Source organism: Drosophila persimilis, unplaced genomic scaffold (genome assembly GCF_003286085.1).
Source record: "Drosophila persimilis strain 14011-0111.01,24,50 unplaced genomic scaffold, DperRS2 tig00000000-arrow-pilon, whole genome shotgun sequence".
Taxonomy (NCBI): domain Eukaryota; kingdom Metazoa; phylum Arthropoda; class Insecta; order Diptera; family Drosophilidae; genus Drosophila; species Drosophila persimilis.
Window position 1 is genome coordinate 21,080,602 of NW_020825288.1, and position 20,179 is coordinate 21,100,780.

At 47.4% G+C, this 20,179-nt stretch overlaps 5 protein-coding genes across 8 annotated transcripts; 1 reads left to right on the forward strand and 4 right to left on the reverse strand.

The window, feature by feature from the left end:
- Window positions 1-4: 4 nt before the first annotated feature.
- Window positions 5-9,520, reverse strand: LOC6591745 (transcription initiation factor TFIID subunit 1). Of its 4 annotated transcripts, XM_026984667.1 has the most exons (16): window positions 9,315-9,520; window positions 8,936-9,255; window positions 8,720-8,875; window positions 8,449-8,657; window positions 7,731-8,383; window positions 7,286-7,666; window positions 6,502-7,222; window positions 6,170-6,442; window positions 5,889-6,110; window positions 3,974-5,831; window positions 3,769-3,911; window positions 3,381-3,708; window positions 2,412-2,510; window positions 1,571-1,759; window positions 1,293-1,382; window positions 5-1,161 (listed from the first exon to the last, which is right to left on the reverse strand). In XM_026984667.1, the coding sequence occupies exons 1-16, from the start codon at window positions 9,497-9,499 to the stop codon at window positions 383-385; spliced, it is 6,606 nt and encodes a 2,201-aa protein (XP_026840468.1). In that variant the 5' UTR covers window positions 9,500-9,520; the 3' UTR covers window positions 5-382. The 4 variants fall into 4 exon arrangements, with proteins under 4 accessions (XP_026840468.1, XP_026840470.1, XP_026840469.1 ...); XM_026984669.1 differs by lacking the exon at window positions 2,412-2,510; XM_026984668.1 differs by lacking the exon at window positions 1,293-1,382.
- Window positions 9,521-10,511: 991 nt separating this feature from the next.
- On the reverse strand, window positions 10,512-11,952 carry LOC6604218 (terminal uridylyltransferase Tailor). The gene is made up of 6 exons (XM_026995062.1): window positions 11,924-11,952; window positions 11,649-11,861; window positions 11,347-11,592; window positions 11,120-11,284; window positions 10,856-11,054; window positions 10,512-10,803 (listed from the first exon to the last, which is right to left on the reverse strand). The coding sequence occupies exons 1-6, from the start codon at window positions 11,931-11,933 to the stop codon at window positions 10,653-10,655; spliced, it is 984 nt and encodes a 327-aa protein (XP_026850863.1). The 5' UTR covers window positions 11,934-11,952; the 3' UTR covers window positions 10,512-10,652.
- Window positions 11,953-12,063: 111 nt separating this feature from the next.
- Window positions 12,064-12,679, reverse strand: LOC6604219. Its single transcript, XM_002029103.2, has 2 exons — window positions 12,591-12,679; window positions 12,064-12,530 (listed from the first exon to the last, which is right to left on the reverse strand). Exons 1-2 carry the CDS (start codon window positions 12,677-12,679, stop codon window positions 12,218-12,220), a joined length of 402 nt encoding a protein of 133 aa, XP_002029139.1. The 3' UTR covers window positions 12,064-12,217.
- Window positions 12,680-12,961: 282 nt separating this feature from the next.
- On the reverse strand, window positions 12,962-14,424 carry LOC113567429 (terminal uridylyltransferase Tailor-like). Its single transcript, XM_026995216.1, has 6 exons — window positions 14,395-14,424; window positions 14,118-14,330; window positions 13,816-14,061; window positions 13,589-13,753; window positions 13,325-13,523; window positions 12,962-13,272 (listed from the first exon to the last, which is right to left on the reverse strand). The coding sequence occupies exons 1-6, from the start codon at window positions 14,402-14,404 to the stop codon at window positions 13,122-13,124; spliced, it is 984 nt and encodes a 327-aa protein (XP_026851017.1). The 5' UTR covers window positions 14,405-14,424; the 3' UTR covers window positions 12,962-13,121.
- Window positions 14,425-14,746: 322 nt separating this feature from the next.
- LOC6591747 (argininosuccinate synthase) lies at window positions 14,747-16,223 on the forward strand. Its single transcript, XM_002016949.2, has 3 exons — window positions 14,747-14,967; window positions 15,021-15,266; window positions 15,346-16,223. Exons 1-3 carry the CDS (start codon window positions 14,797-14,799, stop codon window positions 16,186-16,188), a joined length of 1,260 nt encoding a protein of 419 aa, XP_002016985.1. The 5' UTR covers window positions 14,747-14,796; the 3' UTR covers window positions 16,189-16,223.
- The last annotated feature ends 3,956 nt before the right edge of the window (window positions 16,224-20,179 follow it).

Below are 20,179 nucleotides of genomic sequence, written 5' to 3' on the forward strand. Positions count from 1 at the left end.
GGAGTTGAATCACTTTTTTATTTTCTATTTATACAATTACTCTCCCAGAAACAAGAGACTCATCTCTGGGTGTTCGTTCTTCTTAAATGTATATTATATGGTTTACAAAATTCAGCTTAATCAACAAACACGTATTACAAAAACAAAGAGAACAAACGGTCAGGGCCTGGCAACACCCCATACACCACTCATAATATTGCAAAAAAATTAAAGTTCAATAGAACACGAAATGATTATCGGATTAAATTTCCAAGGCCTTACAAGGCATACCGATTTTAAACAATTTTAAGCCGTTTAAAGATCATTTTCTGTTCCGCAAATGGATGAAAATAAAAATATTTCTCTTATTCGCGCCCCCTTTCTAGGGGTCTCCTTTGCATCCCTAGAATGTCCAGGCATAATCATTATCCCCCTGCACTAGTTGCTGTTGTGGCTGTGGCTGATGCTCTAGTCCCGGCTGGGGGACTGGAAAGTCCATTGGCTGTTGGGCAGCAGGATAGTCCATGGGTTGCTGGGCGGTTGCAAAATCCATTGGCTGCTGTACAACCGGATATTCCATCTGCTGCTGTTGCTGCTGGGAGCCCGCAAAGTCCATTTGCTGCTGAGCGCCCGTAAAGTCCATTGGTTGCTGAGCGCCCGCAAAGTTCATCGCCTGCTGGGCCCCCGAAAAACCCATTGCTTGTTGGGAACTCGTGAAGCCCATTGGCTGCTGCTGCTGGTAGTCGATCACGGGCTCGTTTGAGGCGTCCACATGGTAGGGCTGCGAGTGATGGGAGTGATGCGAGGCCTGCGACTGGTGCACATCAGTTTCGGTGTCGTCAAACACTTCGTGCTTGATGCGCCTTCGACCATCGTCCTCCTCGTCACTGTCCGACACGTCCAGATCTTCCTCAATGCCCATGCCGTTGTTGAGCGTGCTGGCCGGTGGCATTTGAAGGGCCCCAGACTCATCTTCGTGTGCGCCTGCAGCGGAAGCGGCGGCGGCAGCGGCACTTGTGCTGGCCTCCGGTGGATTGTACTGCCCATTGTCGTCCTGGACGTTGGCCATGAAGTCCGAGAAGGCGCCCCGGGCGGTGGTGGGCTCTCCCAGATTCTGGCGCGGCTTGTGCATAGCCAGGAAATCGGAGGGATCGTAGTTGGGATCCACATCCATGGACTCATCTGGAAGACATACAAAAATGCGATAAATTGCTGGACACACAAAATGGGGGTAAAGATCAAGCGGAGCTTAAGGAAGACATCGAGGGGACAGGACAACATTTATATGTATGTGGTTTGGGGGTAATAGAGACCTTGCTGCTGTTGAGCGTAGAACCCAAGGCCACTCAACTGCACCATTGCTTCAGCCGCCTGCTGGCTGTCATCCTCGCCGCACGGCTCCTCTGCGCCCAGGTGCGGCGGATGGGCAAGTGGACGGATAGGAATGTAAAACGGAGACGGGAAACAGAAACAGAATCCAGACAAAGTCAAAGTTCGAATGAAGTTTTTCGATTAGTTATCAATCATCAACTTGAAACAGAGACAGAAACAAAGACAGATTCGACCAGCGCTCGACTGGCTCTCCACCCACCTGCCAGCTGCTGCTCCTCGATGTCGATCTCCGTCTTAATGTTCTTCGGATCGATGTAGTCCATGCCATCTGCCGGGGCCTGTATACGTTCGCCCTGGTCCAGTATGTTGGCTGCATTGTTCTCATCCTCGGACACCTCCTGGAAGTCCTCTTCCTCGTCATCCTCCTCGTCGGTGGAGAAATTCAGGTCTGAGGGAGAGTGAGCAAAAAGTTAGCGAATAAATCAATGAAATGGGAACTAGAAAGAACGACATCTTCGAGGGATAACGAATCTATAGATAATATCCTTGCAGAGAAAACAAATGTGGATTATCGATCCCAATCGATCTATATAAATCGATTTTGCCTAAAGCAGATTTTTATACGTATTTTATATAGCAAAAAAAGGAACTGATCAATTTGTTCATGTGATATATTTGTACAGAAACAGAAGTACGGACCCGGCTTTATTGATTATCGGTATCGCTCGATTATCGTCAAGTTTCTCTTTGCAAGGATATAAATCTCTAGCGTTCTCGACCATAAAAGAAATCTCATGTTAAATGAAAAGTAATTTCGATTTTGTAGCTCTGGATATATCATGCACGATTTTAAGGAAGGAACTCAAGGCTCAAGGATTAGTCAACCAAATGCATATGAAACTAAAATTAAAAGGCAAGCCGAAAAATTATCCAAAAATTAAGAGAGAGAGAGATGAAAAGCTTTGTGTTAGATGTTAGTCCTGTGTTTTGGCAAATCAATTTTGAATTCATGTGTAAATTAATAAAAAATTAATAACAAAAAATATTTTTGTGTGCGTGAGGTGTGTCTGTAATCCGTTAGTCTGTAGTTTGAGGCTTACCTTCATCCAGGAAGTAAGCTTGCGCCTGACTCTTGTTTGATGTTAGGCTACCCTTCCTCGGACGACCCCGACCACGCTTAACCGGATTCTGGGCTTTGACTAAAAAAAAGTACAGTAAAAGTATTGTTTGCAGTTTTGTGGCATGTGGCATGTGTGTGGCAACAGTATTTATTAAGAGGAGGCACACAATACATGTAATACGCTTAGAAGAGGAAAGAGCTCTCACAACAAAAAGGAAATAAAAAGCAAGAAGTGCGGGAGGGTCGGGTCGGGTCGGTCTCTTTTTTTCTGCCTTTCTCTGAGGCGTTGAATGGAAAGCCAACGATTAAGCGAGTGGCACCATAGACTATAGAACACATCTCTTGCACAAAACAGCTTAACAGCTCTTGTAACACGTGCCAAGGCACTTTTCAAGTTAAATGTCGTTACGTTCTATAATCTTTGAAGGAAATTAATAGTTCTTCTTAACGTATTCCAAATACATTCGAAGTTCCTATAAATATACTTTGTTTTGAAGTGTTATTTAGTTTATGGCGAAGATTCATGCATTGCTGGGATGATAATGATATCTACAAACTACCTGAATACATCTGATACAAAATACAAGTAGAAGAATACCAATATATGGTACTCCTAATGGAGTGGCAATGATTTCGAGTATTAGTATAAGCAGGCTCAACAGATCACGTCTCTGTGGGGCGACCATAACCATAGTCGGGGTTGAGGGTATCGGTATCGGGTATACTGGGGATACACTTTGTTGTGTAAGTATATTTGTAGAGTATATTCATATTGATGGGGCAGAGGAAAGCGTGAGAGATCATTACCAATAGAGTTTCACAGTAGACCAGAGATAGAGAGATATGTAATATAAGAGTAAATGTAGATACTTGTATGTGTGTTTTGTATGCAGAAATACTGAGACAGAGAGATAATTCCATAAATAAATCGTAGCAGGGTTGGACTCACCCTCCTCGATGGTATTGTGCCTCTTGCGTGGCCTGCCCCGACCACGTTTCACCTCGCCCACGGCCGGACGTGGCGCCTTTCGGGCTGGCGTCGCATGATGCGACATGTGGCCATCGGAGCCCATGCTGCGGTGTATGGAGGCAGCTGTGGTGGCGCCCACATTTCCCTCCACATCGATATACTCATCGCCGGGCGAACTGCCCCGACTGCCTCGCGGCAAATCGTAATCATCATTGCCCCAGGCCTCATCCAGTTCGGGTGCATTCTCCATGGCCAGCTCTCGGGTCTTGGCAATGTTCTCCTCGAGCGGGATGCAAGTGGCCGCCAACTAAACGACAGATTGCCTTAGAAATTTAATGGATACATCGTGGATGTATTGTGGGGATACCTCTTCCAGCTGGGTTCGTGCGTACGCCCGTATGGTAGTGGAGTTCCTGGTGAAGCGATGTTCAGGTCCATTGTACTGCAAAGAGTTGGCGTGCATCAGCTCTATGTCTGCCATGTACTCCTCCCGACTGTGATAGCCATGTCCTGCAAAGAAAGAGCGATGCTTCAGTCCGCTTGCAGCCGAAGGGAAGGGATCTTCGACTTACCATCGATGATCTTTTGCATGCATTCCAGATCCATGGGTCGCTTGATCACTTGGTAGTAGTCCCTCACATTCTTCTTGTTGACGGGCTTCAGGAAGGGCCAAGCTTCGTTCAGGAGCTTCACCTGAGCGTGCAGCTTTTCAAAGATATACGACAGGGCCACCTGATCGTCATCGCCCAACAGCGGATTGATGGCCTTCTCCACGCGCATCAGCTTCTCCTCGCGCTGCTGGAACAGCCCGTAGCAGCTCTCGAACATGCGCTGAGCGGCCACGGTGTAGGCGCTATGGGCGCCATTATACAGGGCCGAATTGTCAACAATCTGCTTGAGATCCTCGAGGAACATCTGGCGACTGGTGTAGCGACGCTGCCTGATGTACTCCCGCATTGTCTGCAGATCCATGGGCTTCGTGACGACCTGGTAGTAGTCCGGCACTTTCTTCGAGTTCACGGGAAACAAAAACGGCGACACATCCGGCATCGTGCGTAGCTCGTTGAGGATCAGTTCCAGTATAGAGGAAAGCACCACCACAGGGTCGGTGCGCCGTCGATTGGCGGTCTTGTTGTGCCGCTGCAGGTAGTCGCAGTGGAGGTCATTGCCCAGGCGTCGCTTCTTCTTGCCATCGCGTGACATCTTGAGGCTCAGGCCCATGCCGCTGCGCCGCTTGTTCTCCTCGCCATGACGCCGCAGCACCTTGCTGCTTAGCGTCACCTTAGTGCCGTCCACATTCACCAGATCGTCATCGTCCATGTTGGTTTCCCGCTCGCTCTGCTCGTCCAGGTCGTCGGCCAGCGAGGGGTTCGACTGGGAGAGGCTGCTCTGCATGCCCGTATACAGCGGACAGGCCTTGTTGGTGCGCATGTGCCCCACCTGGCCGCAGGCGCCACACTTAAGCTTGAGGTCTGGCTTCAGCTTGAACTTCTTGCGCGAGGGACTGACCTCCTTGTAGCCATGATCGCGCTCCTTGTGCGCATGGCCGCCCGAGCTCTTGGGATCGCCCAGCGAGGTGGGCATGCCGCCGGGCTGCAGCTTCTGGTTTTGGGCCAGCTGTGCGAGGCGCTCCCGCTCCTGGTTGCGCTTGATGCGACGCAGCTGCTCCTGGATGCGCCGCTTCTCGCGCTTCATTTCCTCCTTCTGCTGCTCGTCCAGCGTCGCGAATTGCTTGATGAACTGCTCGTCCTTCGTGGTGCGGATCTTGATGTACGCATCAATCACGGGCTGCCGGCGGACCGTCTCCACGCGGGTGTACTCCTTGCCATCCATGCCCTTGAACGTGCGCGTGATCTTGAGGATGCGGCCCTGATTCTGATTGGCCAGTGGCTGCTGCGAGGCATCGTCCTTGGCCTTGGCCCTGCTGGCCCCATCCCCATGCTCCTCGTCCAGCTGTCGCAGCAGCTCCTGTCTCTCCTGCTCCTCCCGCTCTAGCGAAAGCTGCGTCGAAGTCTTCTTGTTGGACAGCATGTTCTCCAGATTCTTGCCCAACTCCTCCAGATCCGACTCTTCGGAGGCGGAAGACTCGGCTTCATCGGTAGACAGTATCTCAGAGCTGGCTAAAACGCGGTTCTGCAGATCAAAGATGCGCTGGCACTCTTCCTTGTATCGCTCCTGGTGCTCGGCGATGGAGAAGCGATTGCCACGCGAGAACTTGTCCATGCCTTCCTCGCCGGCCTTGGCCTTCTCCGTGGACAAAGTGCGCACTACATCGATGACCTCCCAGCGGGAGAGCTTCTTGATCTCTTCCTCGGGCACCTTGAACTTGCGCAGCAGCTCCTTGGCCCTTTGCAGCGGCAGGCGACGCAGATCCGCATCGGTGCCCGTCACCGAACGCTTTGGCTGCGATTCTTGTTCCTCTTTCGTTTGCTATTTCGGATACAAGATTATTAGATACGGGATGGGAGTGTGGCTTGTAATCCTTACTGTTGGCTTGTTGGGCACTCGCACATACGAGAAGCCCTCACCGCAACCCGTGGGATCGGCGGGGCCGCTCAGCTGCAGCAGGCACTTGCCACGCATGGCCTGGATGTAGGCACGCGTGGTGTTCCAGGGTGCAACTTTCACCTCATCGTCCAGCTTCAGTTGGGCCTCCTCATCGTCATCCTCTTGAGGGGCAAACAGGAATTTCTCCCCATAGCCGGCATCCTTTTAAAACGGGATGGAAAAATAAGTTTAAGACTCTTTTGAGGGAAAAGGTTGCCTACCTTTAGACGCTGCTCGGCAGCAATCATGCTGAAGTAGGCGCAACATTGCTCCGGGGAGACCATTGCCCGAATCTCCTCCTCGGAGGGCAGCCGAAACTCAGGCTTGATCACCCACCAATTGGAGTCCATGCCTGTGCGCTTGAAATCCGCGCACTGCTTCAAACGCTTTCGAATGCTGCTCTCCGAGTGCGCGGGAAAGGCGCGCTTGATGTCGTCCATGCGGATGCGCCGGGGCTGGTCGCGACTCTTCCAAAATAGGCGATAGATAAAAACCTGCAAGGAAGGCAGAGTGGCTTAGGGAGGAGCAGTCAAACAAAGTCCGGGATTCCCACCTGCAAGAAGTCACGCGTAAAGTTGTTGGCTCGCTTCGAATTTGGTCCCGGCACCTCGTACAGGGGACACTCCTGTCCCACGGTGAAAATGGCCGTGACAGCCCGTATCCAGTAGTTGTTTCTGGTGCGAATGATGAGGAAATCATTTGGGGCCATCTTGTGCGGGTAGATGGGTGCACGGTACATGTTATTCTCCAGCGCCTGGATGCACTGCCCCGGATGGAGGATCCCGAGGAAGGGACTGGTGTGGGCAAAGGCCACCTCACCATAAACATAATCCTGCGGTCCGCTATCCTTTTCCGCTTTCCGTTTGTAGTAGTTTTTGATCTTGGAGCACATCCCGACTTGGTTCATCAGCGGCGGATGCTCTTCACAGAACTCGGCGAGGACAATGTCCCCATCCTTGCCACTGAGATCCTCGGGATTGCGCATAAAGAAGACATCACCACCGCCAGAGGCTATCCGTTCGACCTCACGCTGCTTGGCCTTCTTCACGATGTGCTTCAGCAGGGAGTAGACATTCTGGTGCGTCTCCTGGGCCAGCGGCCCATGCGAGTACTTCTTTAGCGGCGGCCGATGGAAGGAGCGCAGCTTCATTGGACCCATATGCGTGGGCACAAAGGGAGCCCGAAGCTCCACCACTGGCGTCGAGTGCTGGATAAGATTCCCGCCACCCACTTTCATACGTAGGGTCGATGGCTCCGTCTTGGGTGCGTAGTAACTGAGGAACAAAACCAAATAAGTATTCAAGATTGCTATGGTTTCTTTGGTTGCCCACACTCACGTGTCATTCGATATGTTGAAGGGATCCCGATCAGGACTCTTGGGCGGCGGCGGTGGTGCATCCTCTGCCAGTACATTGATAACGCCCGCCTTGCCCAGCAGAATCTTAGACTTCTTGACATGCGGATGCGGTATCTTGATCTTTGGCGGCGGCCCAATGCTCTTGTTGATCTTCGAGGGATCAATGTCGTCGGGTATGCCCAATATGATGTTCTCATCGTTGGGATCCAGCGTGAGAACCTTCGGTTTGGGCACCTTGGTCATCTGCTGGGCATCCCAAATGATCTCATCCTCCCACTTTTGGTAGATCAACTCCTCGTTCTCCACAGGAAACAGACTGTACCACGTATCGTCGGGCACTTCGGTGGGTTTGTTCTGCACACTGGATGAAATATAATGAAATTTCGATTGCTTATTTGGTACTTCTCTGCATGATTCGCACTCACTTCTGTTGGGCCTTCTTGCTGGCTGCCGAGGAGCCCTGCTTGGAGCCGCCACTGCTACCCACGGGCATCGACGACTTCCCCGGCTGACTGAAGGCGCCTGCAGTGCGGGAACCGCTGGAAGGCAACCATCCGGCAGCATTCGTCTTAGAGTTTAGCTTTTGCAGCACCTTGGCCTTAATGTCGTTGCCATCCCAGACGACATCGTCCTCCCAGTGCATTTGGGAGACCATCAGAAAGGCATCTTCCGCTAGGGGGGCCTTCTCGCTATCACCACCACTGCCCACTGCCTCTGGCCTACTGCCTCCGACGGCCGAGTCTTCGGGGATGACAGTGTCCTTCGACTGGTTAGCCGTGGACTTCATCTTGAAGCCGTAGTTGAAGCCATCGCCCGATTCGGGCACCTCGAGCATATCGTACCAGATCTGTGCCGGTCCGAAGCGCCAGTCCGCTACCTTGGGCTTCTGATCGCTATTATCACCATTATCGGGCCCCTCCTGTCGCACATCCACGCGGTTGAGGTCGCTTAGCAGCTTCTCCTCATCATCGGACATGCAAGCAGCGGGCGTGGGCTCGCTGGCGTAGAACAAACTGAAGCCGCGATGGCGTGGCTCTTCGGTGTCGCTCGGGGAGTCGGAGCCACCCGTGTTCGACATCTAATTGCAAGCGAGAGATATGTTTAAAACACTCAAATCATGCTCGGGGTATGCAGCAGCAGTACCTTTTGATCTCTCGACTGGTTCCGTTTTCTTCGACGCCTGCGGACATGCCGCCAGATCTGGGGCATGCTTGTTGGCTTCCCCGGACCGAAGAGGCGTGAAAATCGTAAGACTTTATTTGGCCGAAAGTCGGGAAAGAGTTTCCGGACATCCACATTCTGGTATTTGGAGGGCAGGATATCGGCCAAGGGTGTGTCCAGTTTGCGGTCGTCTTGAAAGGACACCACAATCCATAATCGCACTCTTAACAGACTAACAAATGTTTGCGCTTACCCTTGGGGTCCCCATTGGCCTTGGGCTCACTACTGGCTGATGCAGCGCCGCCATCGGGGCCAGGTATTTTGGCGACGGCCTCTTCAGGCCCGCTGGCACCAGCTACCCGCCCCAGAGGAGTACTTGGTGGCGGCATCAGTTCCTTGTCATCCTTGGCTATATGGATGGACACATCAGAGACTCTTCCTCCATTACGGGCCCTTGGGCATTACTCACTTGGCTTTGTCTCAACCTTGGACGCCGGTATGGCATCCTCTAGGTCGTCATCGTATGACACCTGCTCTGGCGGCGTGCGTGGACAATCTTCGGAGAGTTCGGTTATGTCTGAGTAATCGATGGCATCGTCCTGAGCTGTGACGGTGCCATCCTCGTTTTCCCCTTTTTTCCCGCTAGCCTTCAACGCATCGAAGACACTCAAACCAGCTGTGGTGCTGGCATCCGAAGCGGCGTGCTGCTTCTCGCCCTCATCGTCGGAGGAGGAAGCTTCAGCATCTTTGGTGTCAATCACCTCGTGCAGCAACGAATTCAGCCCCATCCTGAAGCCAAGCGTTAGCTAAAGTTCATATATTTATGTTTATTACTACAAGACACATACTTCGCCAGGGATCCAAGATTTTCACGCAGCTCCGCATCAAAGCCCTGCCCCCTCTCGTCGTCCGCCAGCAGCCTGCCATCGGAGTCAATGTTACCGAAGAGAATACCGGTTAGATCCATGCCAAAATCGCCCCCACCATTGCCAATGGACCCCTCATCGTCGCTATTGTCGGATGCAGTGTCCATTTCAATGGTTTTTATCTTTTATTTTGGTTAAATATGTTTTTTCCACGCAATTGCACACATTTAGGTTTTTTAGGTTTTAAAGAAGCGCTAAAATATACCAAAACGCCTCGTGCCGCGATAGGCAAAACAAAGGTATATAAACGATAGGTAGGGTCCGCGGTTTGCAGAAATACAAGCACACGTCTGTGGTATCTCTATGCGTTTGTGCATGGAAGAGTGATTGAGAGGGTGGGTGGCAAACATTTTAGGCTAACAATTTATGCCCAAATGCCTTACCTTTTATATTTGTAGCCTGGGCGAAATTGCAGCACTGCAGCTGCAGCAAACATATGAAGGGGATTCAAGCAAAATGAATAACAAACAAACAAAATCAATAATATAATTTATTATCTTTTCTTTTTATTTTCACAGGCTAGGCAGCACTACTGCTTCCTTTGAATTGTCAATTGCAAAAGCACATATTGAAATCAAATAGCAAAACAACGCCTGCTTGGATTACGAACCAATATATGTACATACATATGTACATAAGTTTTAATTTAATTTTGTTCTAATATAGGATGCACAGAGTTTTGTGTATAATTTCTAGAGGTGTTGTTTCAAACGACTCTGGGCAGAGACTAAACATTCCCAGTCGATAAAGGCATGTCATCAAAATCCTCGGACTACTAGATCTGCCTATTCGGTACAATCTCTACGTTTATATAGTTTCTTTGTCTCGAATTCAAGTACAAGCCAAATTTTATAATATTCCGCTCATCCGAAAGTAGAATAGACGAGGAATGTCCGCATTGTCATGCGCACAAATTCAAACATGAGTCAAATGATTTGTGTTGCGCATCAGAAAGGAGCAACTGCCTGTTTAAACCGGTACTGGAAGTCCAATCGCGCATTCAATTCATGCTTCCAAATTACATCGTTTGGAGCAACAGAAATAGTTCACAATACTGCGACAAATGGTTTGCCGGGTTAGCTAGTATACATAAGTAATCAATTAAAATAAAATCTAGTTTCTTAAAGAGTTTTATTAGATATTTTGAATATTTATAATAATCAAAGAAAATTATTCCCTCTGGTGGTTGCAAAGACGTTGGTCGGACGGACGTAGAGCCAGTTGAAATGTTTTAATTCAGATGCTATGTCTTAATCAGTACTATTGGGGTTTCTTCATATTCCAATAACCCATATTCCTGCACTGGTCCTGAAAGTGCCACAGATTATGCGGCTTTATAGTCCGACCTTTGTTATGATCCAAGAGTATCAGGTCTTGTATGAACACCGGAGATTTTAAAGGATACTTGAAACTATACAACAAGTAATATTAAAAGAACCAAATGTGCAATCCGTGAAACATACCATGGGGGCATTAAGTCCTTTAGCTTTCGGCGAAAAATGCGCTTTCCCAAATAGGGGCAAACAACCAACTCGTGAAAGGGAAAGGTAGAATACAACTTGAAGAATTCGTGTAAGATCTGGCGAGTTTTGTTTTCGTTCACTCCAATTTCCTTCATACCAAACTTTGACAACGGAAATTCGTGAAAGTTTGATGTCCATGCTGCGATTTGGAGACGAAAATATTTAGTTTATAAAATGGTTATTTTCTAAAGCATTTCTACTCACGAGCAACATTGGGAACAAGGTCAGTCTGAAGATCTTTGATGGCTGGTAGATGGCCCTGGACTTGCAGGAAGAAAATCACCAACAAGATAAAGATATGGCTTCGAAAGCATCTGCTAAGGCTGTGTTTTTGGGACCAGGCCCGCAGAAATATCACCATGTAGCGAGCTGTGAAAAGGAATCACAATGAAGTTAAACACATCGTTGGTCGATCATTAGGTAACACCTACCAATGGGCTGCAGCTTAAAGATGTAGTTGACCAACTGGTTCTGGTCACAAGACATTCTGTTCAGAAAGTTTATGTCGCACTTAATGTTTGTCCCTTTATGGAGGACAGTGACGAGTGGAAAGGTGCGATCTAGGACGGCTGTAAGTTCCCACTTAGTTTTATTATCTAGGATCGCACTCACGATCGTGCGTAGATTAAAATGTACGTTCGGGGTTAACTTATCGTTATATACTCCAGAAGAGTTACCTGTCAGGCAACGAAGAGATAATCAAGAGACACATATAAAATATGATAGTACTTACCTATAACTACAAATATATCGAGGTCTGATTCAGAGCGACCCACTCCCATTATGCGGGAGCCAAACAATCTCACCTGAAGCGGTGTATTTGGGAATTTCCACTGCAATGTTTTCTTTACATCATTTTTTATGTGGTTGTTTAGCTCCTCGTTCTCTTTAATGATATCGGCCATGCTCACATGCTCCAAGAGGCTTTGCCAGAAGGTCTCCGAGTCTATGCGAATGCAGAAAGCCTAGTATCTATATCTGTGTTCCAGCAAATTGTTAAAAACTTACTCAGACTCATTTTATTTTATTTTATATTAGATTTTTATTAAATGATGACTGCCAAAAATAGTCCTACTATTTCCCAAATTAAAAGCGTATATTGATACAAAAATCAAAAGGTTACTTAACAGAAAGTAAGTACTGGGTACTGCTTTTAATACGATGGTCATGTCATTTATTCGCGATTAATTTGTTAAATGCTTATAGCTGCAAATTGTTAGATACACTTTGATAAACATATGAGGAGACTGAAGGGATTGGTCCATTGTTCAACTGGCGGTTGTTTGCACATTTGGGGTCACGTTACTTGTCGGCGGCCAGCTCCAACCATCGAGGTCTGAACCACGGCAGCAGGCGGTTTGGTAGGCGTTTCTTATACTCATGTAGGGTGCAGAGTTCCAGGGCACAATAGTGGATGTTGCAGTTCATGCACCTGTTGCATGAACAGGTAAGTCCAGGCGCACACCTACTCTCCTCCTGGCCGAAACAGGTCTCATTCACCTGCAGATAGCAAAAGTGTCGCTCCACACAGTTGTCCCTCCTCAGAGTGAAAAAACTTTTGGGACATCGCGTGATGTCGTCGCTGCCTTCTCGGCATGGCCTTGTCTGAAGGTCCCTGGAAGGAAAGATTATCAAATAAATCATTAAATAGGATTACGATGTTCGGCTAGCTTACATGGCCCGACAATGGTGCCAGATGACGAACAGCAGCACAGATGCCTGCAACAGAAGTCTGACCACACGGAACTGCACGTGGTTCTGCATTTTCAGAGGTCTCCTCTCCGTTGCCGGACGAGCCAGGTCCTTTTATACCAGCTGCTTCAGGCCCTCTAATTAGATTATAATGTATGTAAATGATTTAGCATAGATTAATTGAATTTTCAATCGCATCATGGTCATCCAGTCGTGACCGCTGTGGGTCAATGGCGCCTCCTTCCCGGAATGGAAGGCCGCGAGACGCTTGCCTCTCAGACTGACAGCCGCAATAATTAGTACGGATGTTGAGGTCAAGTGCAATTAATTCAAATTAAATCTCATTTGTTAATCAATTTTATTATGGATTTTTGAATATTTGTAATTTTAATCTAAAGAAATGATTCCATCTGGTGGTGTGTGAAAATATTTGTAGACGGGTCTTGAGTTAATCCAGACCGGAACGCGTGGCCGCTTACGTCGGTCGGACGGACGTGCAATCAATTTTTATGTTTTAATAATAATCATCATCATAATCTTCTATTTCAGCGCAGCACTCGTCTTGAAACGCGTAAATCTGCAGCTGCTTTATTTGGAAGCCCTTGTTATGATTCAAGAGTATCAGGTCTTGTACGAACACCGGAGATTTGACTGGATACTTGAAACTAAACCAAAAATAATATTAAAATAACTTAATGTGCAATCTGTAAAACCTACCATGGGGGCATTAAGTCCTTTAGCTGTTTGCGAATAACACGCTTTCCCAGATAGGGACAAACAACCAGCTCGTGAAAGGGAAAGGTAGAATACAACTTGAAGAATTCGTGTAAGATCTGGCGAGTTTTGTTTTCGTTCACTCCAATTTCCTTCATAGCAAACTTTGACAACGGAAATTCGTGAAAGTTTGATGTCCATGCTGCGATTTGGAGACGAAAATATTTAGTTTATAAAATGGTTATTTTCTAGAGCATTTCTACTCACGAGCAACATTGGGAACAAGGTCAGTCTGAAGATCTTTGATGGCTGGTAGATGGCCCTGGACTTGCAGGAAGAAAATCACCAACAAGATAAAGATATGGCTTCGAAAGCATCTGCTAAGGCCGTGTTTTTGGGACCAGGCCCGCAGAAATATCACCATGTAGCGAGCTGTGAAAAGGAATCACAATGAAGTTAAACACATCGTTGGTCGATCATTAGGTAACACCCACCAATGGGCTGCAGCTTAAAAATGTAGTTGACCAACTGGTTCTGGTCACAAGACATTCTGTTCAGAAAGTTTATGTCGCACTTAATGTTTGTCCCTTTATGGAGGACAGTGACGAGTGGAAAGGTGCGATCTAGGACGGCTGTAAGTTCCCACTTAGTTTTATTATCTAGGATCGCACTTACGATCGTGCGAAGGTTAAAACGTACTTTCCGGGTTAACTTCTCGTTATATACTCCAGAAGAGTTACCTGTCAGGGAACGGAGAGATAATCAAGAGAACACACAAAAATTGGGGAGTACTTACCTATAACTAAATATATATCGAGGTCTGATTCGGAATCACCCACTCCCATTATGCGGGAGCCAAACAATCTCACCTGAAGCGAGGTATTTGGGAATTTCCACTGCAATGTTTTCTTTACATCGTTTTTTATTTGCTGTTTTAGCTCTGCATTCTCCTTAATTAAATTGGCTTTGTGCACCATCTTTAAGAGGTCTGTCCAGAAGAGCGCCGAGTCTATGGGAATGATCAAAAAACTTAGCATCCATTTGTATGTTCCAGCAAATTCCTAAAAACTTACACAAACTCATTTTATTTTAGTTTTTGGTTTGCGTTTTCCTTTTTCCTCGAATTGAAAGCGTACATATGTTCAATGTGACCAAAGCTAAATTGAATATGAAGTAGGGCCTTATTGAAACGATATACGATTTTATACGATACAGTACCGTATACGGTATACGGTCACACCAGCGGTTTGCTTACATTTTGTGGTTTGGATGGGTTTTTGGAACTACTGCTTTTGAAACAGTTTTTAGATTAGCTGCTATCGCCATTCGCTAATATGCCTTGGCAGCTGATAAGGTCGGTTCCGATTAGAGACTGACTACCTGCACTTTAATGGAGGCCGGAGAAGCTCTACGGTTCTCAGTATTGCCGCGCCGTTAGAGATTGGCACAAGTGCGAGAGCAGACATCACCGGAACATGACTGGAGCAACAGTTATCTTGGCCTATTCCGGCGGATTGGACACCAGCTGCATTCTTAAATGGCTACTGGACCAGCAGTACAACGTCATCTGTGTCTTGGCTGATGTTGGCCAGAAAGAGGACTTTGTAGCGGCCGAAAAGAAGGCTCTCAATATCGGCGCCAATAAGGTGAGATAACCCAGAGATGAGGACAAATCTTTAACTGCTTCTCCGACCCTCAGGTTATCGTGGTCGATGCGAAGCAGTCTTTCGTGGAGGACTACATCTGGCCGGCCATCCAGATGGGCCTCATCTACGAGGAGCGCTATTTGCTGGGCACATCGCTGGCACGGCCCTGCATCAGCGTGGCTCTGATGGAGGTGGCGCGTCAATACGATGCCAAGTACCTGGCCCACGGCGCCACCGGGAAGGGCAACGATCAGGTGCGCTTTGAGCTGTGCGCATATGCCCTTAAGCCGGATCTGAAGGTGGGTCTGCTAGCAGGTTGATAAGCCATTCTTATCAATGCCTATGGTTACCTTTTGACTATCAGTTCAACGTTCTCAGATAATCGCTCCCTGGCGCGATGTGGAGTTCTGTAGACGTTTTCAGGGGCGCCAGGATCTGATAGCCTATGCCCAGGCGAATGGCATTGAGGTGAGCGCCAAGCCGTCCACTCCCTGGAGCACCGATGCCAACATTTTGCACATTAGCTACGAGTCTGGTGTGCTGGAGGACCCCAATACTGTGGCTCCGGCTAGTCTCTACGAGATGACGGTTGATCCATTGGTGCAGGCTCCACGACAGCCCGTCCGTGTTGTCATTCATTTTGAGCACGGTCTGCCCACCATTGTCGAGGACCTGTCTGGCAAGCGCGACTATCGCACACCCCTGGAGATGCTGAAGTTCCTCAATGATGTGGGAGGCTCCTATGGCATCGGGCGAATCGACATTGTCGAGAATCGCTATGTGGGACTCAAGTCCCGTGGCGTCTACGAGACTCCGGGTGGCACCATCCTCTACACCGCCCACCAGGATCTGGAGGTGTTTGCCCTGGACCGCGAGGTTCTGCGCACCAAGCAAGTTCTGCGCGATCGCATGACCGACTATGTTTACAATGGATTCTGGTTCAGTCCCGAGGCCATCTATGCCCAGCGATGCATTGAGCTGGCCGAGCAGAAGGTCAATGGTCAAGTAACCATAGAGCTGGCCCCCGGCTATTGTCGGGCCATTGCCCGCAAAGCATCGGAGGCTGGCGGTTCGCTGTACAACGAACAGCTCGTTTCGATGGACGTTCATGGCGGATATGTGCCGCAGGATGCGGGCGGTTTTATTGCCATCAATGCGGTCAGGATACGGGAGCATGTGCGTGCATTTGGACCCTATGAAGTGGCCAAACAAACGAAATGATTTCCAAATAAATAAAGAATTTTAAAGAACTTTAAGGAAGTGAATTTTGATGGATATTTGGTATTACTCATGAAGGACTATAGCTTTCTCTAAAGTTTTCATAAGCCTCTCGTTTATCTTGTCCCAAAAACTGTGTCTTAAATCCTACCATTCCTGTTGTATATCTACATATGTGTTCCATATCACATATTCGTATCCGTATCCGTATCTCTGTAGTTGGTTATGTAATTTCCATAGCAATCAATTCGTGTGTTTGTTTAATAAATCTGCTGTTCGACGAGACGACACTTGTATGTGGGGAAATCGAATACACATACACATCTAATGAAATACTGGCATACAAATAAATGCACATACATATATCATTTCCCATATTTGACTGCCATCCCCACAGGCAGGGGTGGGGCTGGGGCTCAGGGTCGGACAAGTGCAAACAGTAAGAACAACTGCTCTATGTGGGATTTCCCAATTGCATTAATCTTACTTCCGGAGTTGTTCAGAGCTCAGGTCCGGCAAAAGACGAGCTGAAACAAAAGATGCTCTTCTCCTTCTGTACACAAATGCAAAAACTAATATTATTACAACAAATATACACAAATCCAGCAAACAGCAGCAACAACAACAACATCAGCAACAGAGGAAACATCAGCTGTGATTGTATTTCTGACTCGTTAGATATTTATGTGTCTCTCTGTCGGCCTGGCTGTCCACCTGTCTGTCCATCTAACTATCCGTCTGTGGGTGTAGTAGTAGGTGAGAGCTCTGTTTACCCATCGACAACAATTGATGATAGAAGCCGGAGTCCTGCAATGCCATACGATGGAAAATTTGGCAGAGATTTGACAGATACCCAAGTGAAGAACAGTTTTTTGGTAAGAAAAAACTCAGAAAACTTATCATGGCAGAGATGAAACGGAAGAAACATAAGAAGGCATCCACTCTATCACTTCTCCTTTCGTTTCTTTTTTTTCAACCGATGTCTGTGCCCTTCTGGGACCTTTTTTGAGCGAATCAACTTAAAAAAAACTGCCTAAAACAGTTATCAGAAGAACTAGTAGGTGATTAAAACAGTTAGTTTTAATTGAATCTTAAAATGAGATAGAAATTTGGTATTAAGTGAAAGAACCACAACCAATAAGTTTTCTACCATAAGGAATTAATGGCAAAAGGTCCAAGGAGCCAGCCACCTCAGAGACAATTCACAACTGACAGGCACAACTTCCTGCACAGTTTTCTAAAGAGGAGTCACCCACAGCCCCTCTCACCCAAACGAAAGCGAGGTCCAAATAAAGGAGTTCAGAGGTCGGGCCCTCTTTCCAATGAATGCAGCTACTGGAGGAGTGGGGGGTCGAGGGTACGAACAGCACGCGTTCCTATCAAAACAATGAGGAATAATTAAAATTCGCCCTCAAACAATTTGTAAGCTTTTGGCGGAAGTGAGGCAGGGACTCTCTCCATGGGTAGCTAGGGGGTGAATATACCCCCAGATGAGTGGGTGTGTGTGTGTGTGTGTGTGTGTGTGTGTGTGTGAGAAAGGGAGGACGGACACATGCTCATAAATAAATTTATGTTTGCTGAAGTGTATTGGGCGTGCCCGAGCTGGTTCCAAGTTCCAGAGCTGCCCCATAAATTTCTGGTTGTTCTTGCCAGCCATCGCCTCCCCCCATCTGACAGCTTTCAGCCAAGAGCATGTAAGCTGAAAAGAGACAGAAATGGGTGTGGTGAAAGAGATAGAGACAGGGAAAGGGGAAGGTGAAGGGAATGAGAGGAATGCTATTTTTGCAATTATAGGGAATTCTATTTTGTTGCTTCTTCTGGAGGAGCTATCTTGGAGAGTTTTGTGTACTTTTTGACTAAATCAATTTGCCCAAAACAAGAAACATTGAGTTAATCTAAGAGATGCCTGTAGCACAGGGTGTATCTCAGAATCTTAGGCAAATTAGCACCCATTTAATTGCTCGCTTTAAGCCGCTTTTGCCCCTCGATTTCTCTCTCTTGTTAATCATATTTTACACTTTTCACAAAGTTAACCTTTGATTCAATTTATCAACTTCAATAAAAAGTGCAGGACGAAAAAAAGACAACTAAGGGAACGCACACAGAAGGGCCACAAAAACCATAGTAGAAAGAGTGAGGCAGAGGCAGAGGCATCGAGGCAACGAGAGAGAAAGAGATACAATAAGAAAAAGAGAGGTGGAGTGGCGGTAGGTTTTTCGTAAAAGTTGCGCCTGCGATTCGCACAAGGACTAACGACATCCTTTGAACGCTTGCAAATAATCCCACAAAAACCGAGAGCTTAACTTTTTCCCCAGCATTTATGCAGACTTTTTCGGGGTCTGCGGGGAAAGTAGGTTGCGGACTGGTTGCATTCGCTTATATTTTTGGGGGGGCCAAAAGCCCCTTTTTGCAATTTTCGCAGTTTAGCACAAAGTTGAAACGTCAACGGTGTCTGATTCTGATCGTATGCCGCACAAACACCACCAACAAAGGCAACATTGTCCCAGTCACTGATGGATGGATGGATATATGGGGAAGGTCTGGCCGGGCACACTGACTCGGTGGTTATTGAGGTTCGGTTCGCGTTTTTGTGTGTCCCTATCAGCCGGTACGATACGCCTGGCCAGCAGTCAAAGGGCGGTGTTTTTTTTTTTATTTTGTTGCTGGGGCAGGGGGCAACCGCAGCTAAGGCATTCCATGGAATATCGACAAAAACCTATGGGATATTGAGGGGAGGTTCAATCCTGCTATTTAATCGGAATGGCATGGGTTAAAAGGTGAGACGGGGACATATTTTCAGGCCGTTTTTGTACTTCTTTCATTCTGTTTTTTCTTTCTTTTTAATTTTAAGAAGAGTTGTAACACTTTTAGGAGAGAAATAGCTCTTTCAGAAGAGGCGCACCTGATGTATATTCAGCTTATTGAATCCACTTTAATGATTTCTATTTTATTTGGAAATGGTTGCCTGTCCCAGCAAAAGTCTTGACCCCTTTCGAAAGCTTTGATTTTAATTATCACGCAGTTGGCATTCGCACAGCTGCGTCCTTTGGCGTCTCTCCTGCTCCTTGGCGGCGCCAAAACTATCCGGCAAAAGGAATTTTATTATTGAAATTTGTTTGCGCGGACTTTGTTGTTGTCCCCATCCACGGTCCACGGTCGACGGTCCACGGTCCTACGCTCGACGGTCAACTCTTACTGCTGGAGCTGCTGCTGCTGGATGCATTCTCATTTTGTAATTAAGTGCAGAGACAGAAGTTAAAATCAGGTCACTCATACGCCCCATTGGCCGGACGGTGTGACGCTGTGCTGCTGTCCGTGAGAAAACTTAATTTTTCAAATGAATTTTTCCATCCCAGCAGAGGCTGCAATGGCTTTTCAAATAATTATACTTGGCAGGGCGCTGATGGCCAGAAAAAAAAAAAACAAAAAAAAAACAGCAGAAAAGGGATGGTAGGGTCTTCGTCTCCTGGCAGCAGCTGTAGCTAAGTTTTTTGAGAGCAAAACTAATTAATTTGTCCACCTTTTTGGACAGGCATAGAGGGAATGCCACGTATCCCCTGATATTGTTTTTGAGATACTTTTCTGCCAGCTAAATATGCAAATCGTAGTGGGAAAAGTTTGTTCACTGCAATTGAAATGGAGTTTTAAAGTTGGAATCCCAGTTTAATGCATTACGCTTTTGATCGCTTTTCCTCGCTTTTCCCGGCTTGCAGCGGAACACAAGGTAAATACAAAACAGCAGATACTCGTACTATTTTCCAGAACATAACGGAACAGAACAGAACAGAACAGAATGTTGCTCCTGCCAACGGGGCAGCATGAAAGCGTGGAACGTGGCCAGATTATGCTGTATTATCACCTGTAAATCCTTATTGGCAATCAAAACTTTTCCCTACAGCCCCCCTGCCCTCTTTCCCTTTTCCTATGGCCCTATGGCCTTATGTCTCTATGGCTATTTTCCCCTGTTCTCTCCAGTCTGCTCGTATTTTCCGCT